This window comes from Pholcus phalangioides, unplaced genomic scaffold, assembly GCF_987345545.1.
Source record: "Pholcus phalangioides strain wild (caught in Gottingen) unplaced genomic scaffold, Ppha-v1.0 ptg000021l_1, whole genome shotgun sequence".
NCBI classification, from domain to species: Eukaryota; Metazoa; Arthropoda; class Arachnida; order Araneae; family Pholcidae; genus Pholcus; species Pholcus phalangioides.
Window position 1 is genome coordinate 11846987 of NW_028301614.1, and position 12071 is coordinate 11859057.

At 38.3% G+C, this 12071-nt stretch overlaps 1 protein-coding gene across 1 annotated transcript in view; it reads right to left on the bottom strand.

Annotated features, from left to right (window-relative positions):
- Positions 1-12071, bottom strand: part of CYLD (ubiquitin carboxyl-terminal hydrolase CYLD) — a 104249-nt gene that overhangs the window by 6652 nt on the left and 85526 nt on the right. Inside the window, exons 12-14 of the mRNA XM_089249100.1 lie at positions 9781-9847; positions 1612-1732; positions 9-117 (exon numbers count right to left, since the gene is read on the bottom strand). Of these exons, the coding sequence (XP_089105226.1) occupies positions 9-117; positions 1612-1732; positions 9781-9847 (297 nt within the window). The remainder of the gene's footprint in view (positions 1-8; positions 118-1611; positions 1733-9780; positions 9848-12071) is intronic.

Here is a 12071-nt window from a genome sequence, read left to right on the forward strand (position 1 = left end):
AAACTTACAATCATCCAGAACATCTGTAATATCAAGATACTGACTTGGAATAATTCTAGGATACATCTTGAATTGTTTGCCGAACCTCGGCATTTGAATTAATAAACAAGGGGGAATCTGTAAGAAATGAAAACCCAGATACTATGAATAATAAGTTGTTTCACAAAAACATTTCAATCTAACTTCCCAAAAACTTTAGCATGAAAAAATCTGTAACTGATTTTAATCTTTTTTTAAAAGAAAGTTTAGTAAATCAAAATCCAAACCTCAATTTCAGATTTGTGATTCATTTTTATTGATGAAATGCTACAAATAGGCAGATATGGCTGTACAAAAAGATGATCTGATGAAATGCAGCAAACGACACCTTTGCTAATTATGTATTTTTTTAAGAATATATATATATATATTCTGCAGATTCTTTTTCTGCCCTACCAATTTTTTTCTTTTTCAATAATAAATACTACTACCGTGAATCTTAAAAATAACAGTATTTTGCAATTGAGTGTCACATCAAGAGGTAAATACAATTGAGAGAGTGAATGCTTAGAAACAATAATTTTATAATTTAATCTGATGAAAAAACTTGTGTTTACCGAATGGCTATTAATGGAATACAATAACGGTTATACAGGGACTTCAGCAACCAAGGGCTTTCCCCTGATAAATGATTGCTGATAAACGACAGTAAACAGTCACGTCTTTACCAGTTGTATAAATGTGGTCACCACAACTTTTTTATGGCTGCTCGATGGAAATGACCATGGCTGTCCTCTATGGGTGTTTCCCTAACGAAGACGGCAGTCATTGACATCACGACAAAGTGAAAGCTCGTGTAAAATCGAATTTTCTGCTAAAATCTGGAGAACAGGAGGAAGGATAAAAAATCCGGAGTCTCCGGCCCATCCCGGGTATCAAAGCCAAGGCATTGGCCATCAGTTCTATAGGTCAGAAAATTACAAAAAATCACTCCACTGCTTAGTAACGCCATCTAAAGTTGTCCTCACATGACATCACGGATCCTCCAGCTAGCCATGCAGAGGCCACGTGGCTATACGATTTGGTGAAGTTGGGGTTGATATTTTCTCCTTAAAAACTGACCCGCGTATAAGTTGAGGTCCCTCCCTCAAATTAAAGAACAAATTTTTCAACAAAAAACTGGACTTGACACACGAGTATATAAAGTATATTAGATCTGTTATTAAAGCAGGCTATTTAAAATTAGATGATATACCAAGCAAAAAAAATTTAGGTTGGAGAGAAATTAGTATAATGTTTCATAAGACTTATGGTCAATACAGGAATATAAACTTTGGGGGGGGGGTATAACTTTTGGGAGCAAATTTTAGGCACCTAATTCTATTTCTATATGTAATATTTTTATTTATTATTCTGAAAATATTTAATAAAATTTCCAGACACATCCATCCTCCGGGAACACTTCGATATCCCAATGAGATGGGAAGCGGGGTATGTGTGGTTTTCAAAAGTCAAAGTATGTTTGTACTTTTAATGTACATCACTGAATGAATAAAACATACAATATTATTTCCATGTGTGAAAATGCATCAAGCCGGTCTCTATAATACATGGGAAGAGAAAAAAAAGTACCTCTGTTAATTTGATATCCGAGGCAAGAAAGGATTGGTCAAAAAGCTGTTGAACAGTAGGTAGCACTAGTTTCTCATCCTTTTCAACAAAAAGCTGATAAAAATATGATTCCTGCCCAGAGCTACAAGGCAAAAACACATTCATGATATATACTTAGCTGAAAATAATATTTTAACATTATAAATGATTCATTTTAAGTAAAATAAGCATTCTTGGAATAACTAATTTAAATTAATAAGAATATAATAAACCAGCGTTTCTCAACCTGCGGTCAGTGGCAATAGTATAGGCCAGGGGTGGCCAACCTTTTTCCAACCCATGCCACAATCATGATTATTTAGGATGCTCATGTTACTCTATGAGTTTTAATACTCAGACCATATGTCCAGTTTTACGGGACACGAGCATTCTCAACGTTCCTGTAAAATATTGTTCGATTGTCTTATAATTTTTCTAAAAATTCCAGTGTGCCCCTCTTTCGAGTTCTAATTTTTTTTTAGAATGAATAGTTTAAATTTTATCCTAGTTTTTTTTATTTTATTAAATTTTAGTTAAAAGATAAAAAACCGATTAGAAATGCATTGAATAGAAAGTCATGACATAGTTAGTAATATATATATATATCCATGTGGGCTCAAATAAAATTATATTTTCATACTTAGGTTCACCATACATCATTCAAGTGAATGTAGAAAATTGCAATCCTAAATAAGGGATATCACTAAATTTTTCCAAAAATTGCTGAAGGATGTGAGAATAAAGGATTGATACAAATTGCAATAAACAAAAATGGATTTCACGAAAAAATATTCAAATGATTTACTGAGCATTTCATTGAGAAAAATGTGGTAAACTGGGATCTTAAATTATTATCCATAAAAATGGGACATCATTAATTGTCATCAAAAATATTGTCAGAAGTAGGCACAATCACCAATCGTAATTAAAATTGAAAAAAATTGTGGACAAAATGTTAAACCAGACAAATAGGCAAGATGAATATTTATAATTTTTGCCATAATTATCATATAATTAATGCTATCAAATCTCTGTGTATTGCAACATGTATTTGATTGCCAATGGACACAACAGTTTTGAAACAAAACTATTTATTACAACGATTACAAATGAAGAAATGCATTAATCAAGACATTAATTAAGGAAATACTTTCATGAACTGGAGATTTCAAACTATACTTATCAGTCCCGGTAAATAATTCAGGATCACTTATTTCTTGACAGGGACGGGCTTAAGTATTTTGCGGAACGGTGCAAAAAAAAATTGCGGCTTCTCTGAACAGGGGTTTTCCAATACCCCAGGGTATCCATGGATACTATGGTGCCCCCCCAGGTTCACACTGGTGCCTGAGAACAACTGTAAAACTACTTTGTGGTCATTAAAAATGCCATTTGGGAATAAATTTTGACAAAAGTGTCCACACTTGCCAGTCAAAAAGTTGCGAGTCGAGTGAGGCCCTAGGCACTTGAAGGTTTAGAGCTCTCAGGGTTAGAACCTGATTATCTACCCAGGCCCTCAACCTTAGAGGTTCTCTTTCTCTATCTTGGACTGAATTTTAAGCTATTGCTTTATTAAGAAGTTGAAGTTAAAATGTAATAAAAACATTTTTATCCCTTTTTGCAGCCCAAAAATTTAGCGGCCTGGTGCAGCCGCACACTTTGCACCTTCCCAATACAAATACAACGCCACAACAGGCAAAATGCCCAACGAGGTGGCTGATAAAAAGATGCCCATAAAAATATGAATGTCATATATTTAAAAAAAAAAACAGCAACCCAATTAAAAATGCAATTAACACAAATTATAAACAATACATATACATGATAAAATATTATACAATGCCCATAAAGAATACTTATGGTTGTCTTATTCTAAGAATGGATAGCTTCTCAATTTACCCCAACATGTTTATCGTATTTCTTTTTAAATGTGTCAATTGTGTTACAATTTACTACCTCCGGGGGTAAGCTATTCCATTTATTAACAACCCTATTAGAGAAAAATTCCCTGCGACACCATAACCTTGCATTGTCCCTCACCAATCGATACTGGTGTCACCTTGTAAAAGCAGTCGATTGGCGGTGTACTAAAAGTTCATGGTCCATCCTATCCATCCCATTGAAAATTTTAAACCAATCCATCCATTTTACACCATCCAATGTAAACATATTCAAAAAATAAAGTCTCTCTTCATAACTCAAGCCCTGTGTGCCAATAAGGACACGCGTAGCTCTTCTCTGCCCCCCTTCAACCAAGTCTATGTCCCTCTGTAGGTATGGTCTCCAAAACCTTACAGCATACTCCAGTCCAGGACGAACTAAGCCTCGAAAAAGCGGAAGAATGACTCTAGGAGAACGCGAAGAGACCTTTTTGTAAATGAGACCAAGCATTCTATTCGCTTTTTTGACCACCGCTGAACAATGTTCAGAAAACCTAAGTCGCTCGTCAATGAGAATTCCCAAATCGGTGACCCTAACCCTGTTCCTTGATGAAATCCCAATTGTTGTCCCAAAGACCATCTTAAGTCGAAATGGCACAGACAAGTGAGCTCAGCTCAGAAATGGATGGCAGAGAATTTATATTTATGTATGAAGGATCAATGACCTGCTCAGGACATGAGCGAAGAAGTAGAACCGGTTAGGAAATCGGTGGAATTATGCACAGAGATCGAAGATCGGCTGAAGGTGTCAAGGAGGAAGTGGCATCCAATTATAGATATCAGTAGTGACGCATGGAATTCTGAGATCTTCTTTTACCTTGATTTCCAGAAGGCATTCAATCAGGTCCAACATGGTAAACTCTCGAAGCATATACATGAGATTGGGATTGGGGGCAACTCGCTGAATTGGATAGAATTGTGGTTAAGAGATAGGTCGCAATGAGTTACGGTGAATTCTCTGGTTGAACAGGCATCACAAGTGGAGTTCCTCAAGGAAGTGTCCTTGGCCCCATACTTTTTTTTCATTTTTTATCGATAAACTCGATCAGGGTATCGATAGGATTGCTAGCAAATTCGCAGATGACATGAAGCTAATGGGGGTAATCGGGAATCAAGGCGATAGAGAGTTGCTCCAGACCAACTTAAACAGGATTGCAGCATGGGCAAATGAATGGAGCATGACGTTTAGCATTGACAAGTGCACGGTTGCTAATTTTGGTTCAAACAACCCACGGTTCTCCTACAAGTTGAATGGTGCCACTATCCCGGCCGTTTTTACTCGTGGACACTATGTGTCCTTGAAGCATAGCAGGAGCATCTGACCAGCCGAACTGTTTAGTTGACCTGAAACTTTACTGCTAATTGAGACTGAAGTAAACAGGGTTCATACAAAATTTTCAAAATGAAAAGTAAGGAGTTTTTAAGGACTTTTTAAGGAGTTTCAAGCGGTTTTTAAGGAGTCATGGCAAACTTCATAACTTACAAGTTTTACGGCAAAAAAGGGGCGGGGCACATATGCAAATTTATTTTTAATTTGCAAACAAACTTTCCCTCTTCTCAAAAATATAGATGTAGAAGTGGTTCAAAAATTACAAGTTTTGATTTGTTACCCAGCATCATAAGAATTCATAAAATAATCAATCCACATACATGCTTTCTGTCGTCACCAAAGTGTTCTAAAACCTTCAAGTATTAGTCAAAAATATAACTCATAACAGCATCACATAAATTATAAAAATTCTAAAAGTGATATTCATTCCCCCTCCAATTATTCAAAATAAAAACCACAACTAACAAAGATTTTACTTACAAAATTATTTATATTTGCAGCAACTCTAGGCACACACACACTTCCAGCACAACTTCCTTGATAGTAAATTGCCCATAGATGGTAATAGACCCTAGTTGTGCTTGGTTTGAAAGAAAGCCTCCCCCCCACCCCCGGAAATCACTCTCAAACAATCTGGGAATGTGCCGCGGGCCGCTCAATTGAAGTAAGAATTTGCCACGAGCCACTTGAGACAGGCCACATTTAGGCCATGTGTTGAGTACATGTATGCTTTAAATAAGGGGCTGTTCAAGTATTACGACAGCAAATTTTCAACAATTTTTGACTCTTCCCCTCTTGTCAGAAAAAGTCAGCAAAACTCTCACCCTCCCCCTGTCAGCGCTCTGCCCCCTTCCTCCTAACGCTTATTGGTGGAATCTGAATCTGAATTGGGGGCTTCCCCCCAGATGATCAAAAATTTATTTTTTTAATCCACAAAATATTTTTGTATTTGAAGGCTAAGAACCCAAAATTGCTCAAAAAATTCATTGCGACCCTACCTCTCTAAGCCCTTGACCCGTGGTAAACATTCCGCCTGTGTGGACCAAATGTGGCCTGTCCCTAAATCTATTTTTGTAACAATGAACCAAGTGACACATTTACAGATCGCTTAAGTGACTCGTGGCACAATTCCAGACCATTTAAGCGATCTGTGGCACATTAAGTGATCCCTTGAGTGACATGTGACAAAGTTTTAGAGCATTGGTCCTGCCACCAGTGCGGTTCTACATCACTCAAGTTATCCGCGGCACATTCCCAGATTACTTAAGTGATCTGCGGCATAATCACGGATCACTTATATGACGCGCGGCACAGCTCCAGAGCATTTGGATCCGCTAAGTATTTGAAGATCACTAGAGTGGCTCTGTAGGGGACTCAATAGGGAGAATGTTAGTTCAGGTGCCCACAAACTAGCGAAAAGTTTTACTCGTTTTTCGCGCACCGAGTAAGACGCCATTAAGAATATTTCATATTTTTTATAAAGGGTGGTTGATGACGTAAGAATCATCCAACCCCCCCCCCCTCCACGTCAGCAAGTCAGCAAATCGAAAATCCCCCATCCATGTTGACGTAATACTTGAATGACCCCTAACATAAAGATACCCGAAAGTTATTTTCTGAAGCTAAAAAAAGTGGGTTCAGTAATAGCGGCTGATCGGCTCGTCCCCCCCCCCCCCCTGTAAAACCAGACGTGGCTCGGGCTGTCACTTTTAAAAGCCGGTTTTCTATGCCGCGCGCAACGTGAATCACCCAGCGCGACACGCCGTCTATTCATCAATATGAAAAGCAGTACGACTGTTTTCCTACAGAGCGCAATACGGCTCACGACAGCGCTTTACGTCAGGCGTGATTGGCAGACTGCTTCTGGAGGAGTTAAGCGTCGTGTGCCGCGTGTTTCAGCGATCTTCCCTTTAAACCGGAGCATGCAGCCGATAGAGTATATGACGTCAGGGTCATATACTATATAGCCGTCCTGAGCCGATGCGCCACGCTTGGAAAACGCAAATGCGTAACGTCATTATGTAACTCATTTCTTTTCAGCAGCGAGTTGTAATGTGAATAAAACACGTCAAAAAAAACTGCGGAAAGCAATGACATTTCGCGGTTTCTCGGAATTTTCGTAGTGAGATATTGGCTGTAAGCAAATGGGAAGGAGGGATAAAATAGGAATAGTAGGAGAGAATTGCAGTAAAAAAAAGACTATTGCGGCGAAATTAGGAAAATAGGAAAAATAGGAAAGCTGCGAGGTCTGCACGCAATATACTGCGTAATATAGGAGGTTCGAGACATCGTTTCGCCGCATTTAGTAAAAACTTTCTCACCACTGGGCATGGGGGAATTTTCGGCTACTGGTTCAGCGGAGTGATGTCGTTCTACGGACCATCGATTTCCAACGCTGACCAATTTGCGACATATTCAGGAAAACACGTCAAAACTAGCGATTCGGTAAAAAATCGTATTTTTAGAAGCAAAAGCGTATAATCGTATTAATTTACTAAATACGACAAAATCGTACCGGTTGGCAGGTATGCACAACCATTGGATGTTCCAATACCATCCCCTGCTTTCACATTTCCTATTATAAAGGGAGAGAGCGTTTTTTTTTCTCTTTTCTTCCTCCTTATATTCGGGGGAAGCTTCCTCTTATTTTTCTAGGCAACGCTTGCTATTCATCACCATGGGGAATGCCTATTCTAAGAAAGATCATCCCTTCAGAGAGAGAGAAAAAAAAAAGACTTTTTCAGGCGTGGCTGCAAAAAGTAAGGAGTTATAAGGGCCCTTCCAGAAGGAAATGAAAAGTTAGGAGTATTTAAGGAGTTTGTAAGGATGTGCGAACCCTGTAAAGTTTTGAAGCACGGTCATAATTATATGCAGCTCCGAAATCACTGAGCATGCAAATGAGGCATAACACACATACGCCCTCCTCCACAGTTTATCATTCATAAACATGTATGTACCGAGTACAATATGCAGGGCTCCCACTCAAAAAATGAGAAAAAGTAGGAAAACGCAGGACTAAAAAGTAGGATGGGGGAGGGTAACCCCCCCCTAGACAACATAATCATAGCATAATGGGGAAAAATCCCTAAAAAAAATTTTAATTTTCAATTAACTTTTTTTTTTTTCATAGCACTATTTCAGTTTCCTATGAGATTGACTCAAGCCAAAGCAAAATGATAAATGACTTGGTTACAAAACCAATTTTTGGCCAAAACAGTGTACTAGCAACCACATAATTCTTTGCTGTCTCTCCTCATATAATTATATTGCATTCTTGTTTTGGAGTCTTCTAAAGTGCAGAACTTGTTGACTGTCTTCGATAACGCACAGCAAATTTTGAAGATGTACGTTTTTTAAGAATGACGCTCCTTCGAGACCACTTTCAAAAGCACAGTGTGCAAAATGTGTAGATTACAAGATCCGATATAATTAAGGCAAGGTGAACCAGATAGTTTTACAGCGTTGTCCATAATTTTTTAAAGGGATTTGTTCACATTTTACTGTTCAATGCCAGTGTTGACAAATGAAGCACTTCCATTTAGCTCTTTGCTGAGCATTGTAAATATTGTTTATGCCTCTTCATGCCTTAAAAATACTGAAGACAACTGAATGCTATTGGGTAGCATCAGAATCAGCAAACCTAGAATAGGCCTATGTATCCAACTTCTTTGAAATGCAAACTGTTGTTTCACCAATTTGCACCATAATTTTGAATGATGAATGTTAGTTACTGTCCAAGACCATGAAGTAATAAATAAAAAATAATTTTTCCCATCCAGACAGAAGTTTTTAATGACTACTATACTTGTTGAACCCTCAAACTAAGCAAATAAAAAATTAATCAACCAAATGGTCCACATACCCCCCCCCCATATAACCTTAAAAATGATAAAATTTCTGCTTTGGCAGAATCATTAATTGCATTCTTCAGCATTTATAATATTTGGCACTATATCAATGATTTCCTGCTCAATTAAAATCAATTACACAAATTTTGTCGATAGGATTTGATAAACAAAGTAGGACAAAAACTAGAAAGTAGGACAAAACCGAGAAATTAGGACAAAAGTAGGGCATTTTACCAAAAAGTAGGAAAAGTAGGACGAGTGGGAGCCCTGAATATGATTTTGATTGTAAATTTTGATAATACGGAAACATGTCGAGCTTTAAAAATGTACCCGACCCCCTTCACGCTACTGACACAAGGGGTCCATGGAACTAAGAACCCCCCCATCCTAGAAGCATACTTCCAATAAGAAAAAAGTATAAATAATGTGTAGTACTCAGATATGTTAGTCATGTTGTAAGGGTTGTATAGTTTATAAAATAAAAAAATAACTCTTTTTATCGTCACGGTGTGCCTAAAAACCCAATAAAAAAGTTGTGGCCCTGTCTCTCTAGATGCCAACTAAAAGAATTCAATATTTTTAAGAACAATATTCACTGAGATATTCAAATTCGAAAAATGGAGGAAAGTTAGAAAAAAAAACAGCATCAAATGCAGAAAAACACTTTTATCTGCCTTTGATGATGGTGTTTTCCCAACTTTCCTTGATTGGTTTTGAATTCATATCTCAGTGAATATTGTTCTTAGAAACATAGAATTTTTTTTAGTTGGCATCATGAGAGACAGGGTAACAACTTTTTAATTGGGTTTTTAGGCACACTGTGACAATATAAAGAGTTAATTTTTTTATTTTAATAACTATACAACCCTTTGAAACATGAATGACATATCATGTTATTTGGATCCTTTTTCTAATTGGAAGTATGCCTCTAGGATCAATGGTTTGCCAGTAAAATCCCCTACGTCCTGTTACCTAGCACCCTGTATATTTCTGGCATTGATTGTAACAAAAATAAATCAAGCAAAAACGATACCTCAGTTTTAAAAAAGGATCAGCTTTCAATATCTGATTCAACAAAGAATTCAAAAATTCTTCTGGATCTAAAAAAAAGAAAGATGCAAGTATAGTTATTTACATAAATATTGATACACAGTAACATGTCTATTATTGTGACAGGTTCACATTGCTTAAATATTGCCCATATGGTTTGTGAGCGAAGCTGTTTCTTCAAAGTCTATTCGATCACATTGTAGTGACCATAAGCCGTTGGTGTATGTGTTCAGATAGAAACCAGAAAAGTGTTCACCACGTCAGCTACGACAGTTGAACTTTATCAGCCAATTCACAACAGAAATTCTCCATATAAAAGGTGTCGAAAATATTCCAGCTGATACTCTTTCTAGAATATCGACCATTTCTGTACCCACACCTTTAGATTATGTGCAACTCGCAGTTGACCAAGAGAATGACAACGATCTCAAAACCATCTTAAATTCTAGTGTATCATCTTTACAACTGAAAAAACTCAGCCTTCCTGACGCAACAGCCGAAATTTGGTGTGATGTGTCAAACGGCAAAATAAGGCCTTTTGTACCAATTTCTCAACGACGACGAGCGTTTGAATCATTGCATTGCTTATCACATCCTGGCATCCGAGCAACATCAAAACTGCTGAGCGACAGATTTGTTTGGCCTTCAATTAGATCTGACTGTCGTGAGTGGACTAGAGCAGGTATTCCATGCCAACGCTCTAAAGTTCACCGACACACTCGATCCGCGCTGGCTGAATTCAAGGTACCTAACAACCGATTTCAGCATATCAATCTTGACATAGTTGGTCCATTACCATTATGCCAAGGTTCTCGGTACCTCCTAACGATGATAGACAGATTCTCCAGGTGGATCGAAGCCTCTCCAATGCCAGACCAAACTGCCGAAACAGTCGCCAAAACATTAATTGCCACTTGGTTTTCAAGATTCGGCATACCGCACAGGATCACCACCGACCAGGGCAGGCAGTTCGAGAGCCAGCTTTTCCAAAGCTTGAGCAGATATCTAGGATTCCAACATCATAAAACGACTGCTTATCATCCACAAGCAAATGGGCTGATCGAGAGACAACACCGATCGCTGAAAACTGCCCTGAGATGCCGTATTCAATCGAATCCTGCTTGGGTTGATGCTCTTCCATTCGCTCTACTGGGTCTAAGAGCAGCAGTGAAAGAAGACCTGGGATGCTCTTCCGCAGAAATCCTCTACGGAACACCATTGCAGTTGCCCGGCGAGTATTTTTCCAAAACACCAGACATTATACAATCCGATTTCGTCCATCAAATCCAAAAGCTAATGCGTTCAATGAAGCCCGTGCCTACAACAACTCACGGATACACGCCGACGTATATTCCTAGTGATCTGCAATCCGCGTCGCATGTCTTCGTACGCAACGACGCACCACATCCTGCCTTACAACCAACATATCAAGGCCCGTTTCCTGTCAAAGATCGCAGAGAAAAATTTTTCGACATTGGCATCAATGGGGCAAGCAAGAGGATCTCCATTGATCGTTTGATTCCAGCTTTCCTTGGAGATAGCTTTAGGGTACCTTCAGAAGTGCCCATTCAGCCATCCAGTACAGCGTTGCCAGCACAAGCAGTACCAGCAACTGTGACTCGCTCCGGTCGTCACGTCCACTTCCCCGACAGATATTCGACCACAAATTTCGTTGACACTAGGGGGGGAGTGTGTAGTGACCGATCATAAACGATACTCTGTGACGTCACGATGTCACGTTTTCTCGTTGTAGCGCTTTTCGCCTTGTGATGGATGGTAACCTAGCAACGGATGGCCAGAGAGTTTTTCGAACGTTTTAATCAGTTGATTGTATTTCGTCATAGAGTATGGATGTCGCGTATAACTTGTCCGTGTGTGTGTAAATAAAATGTTCATGTCTTTAAGAATGAAATTTACATCTTCTCATTGCCGTCGCCTTTAACATCTTATATCTATATACCAAAACACATCATTGATTTCCTCACAGACATTGCTTGTGCCATCTGAAAATAGTGCTTGAATGTGAACAATAATTTTTCTAAATTGGGGCCATGTCTGCGGAGTAATCATCTGTGATCAATCTACATAAAACGATATCACATAAAATCGTGTGATATCTATTGTTTTTGTTTACCCTGAAACCTTCATGCCTTTCAGATTTTACTGGTTAAGAATGACTGTTAACAGCAGTAAGCCCCCTTCATAAGTAAGGCGTTTATGAATATAAAAAGCTGAAGTTCTAGGAAAAAAAAAACTATCATAGCCTGGCAGTTA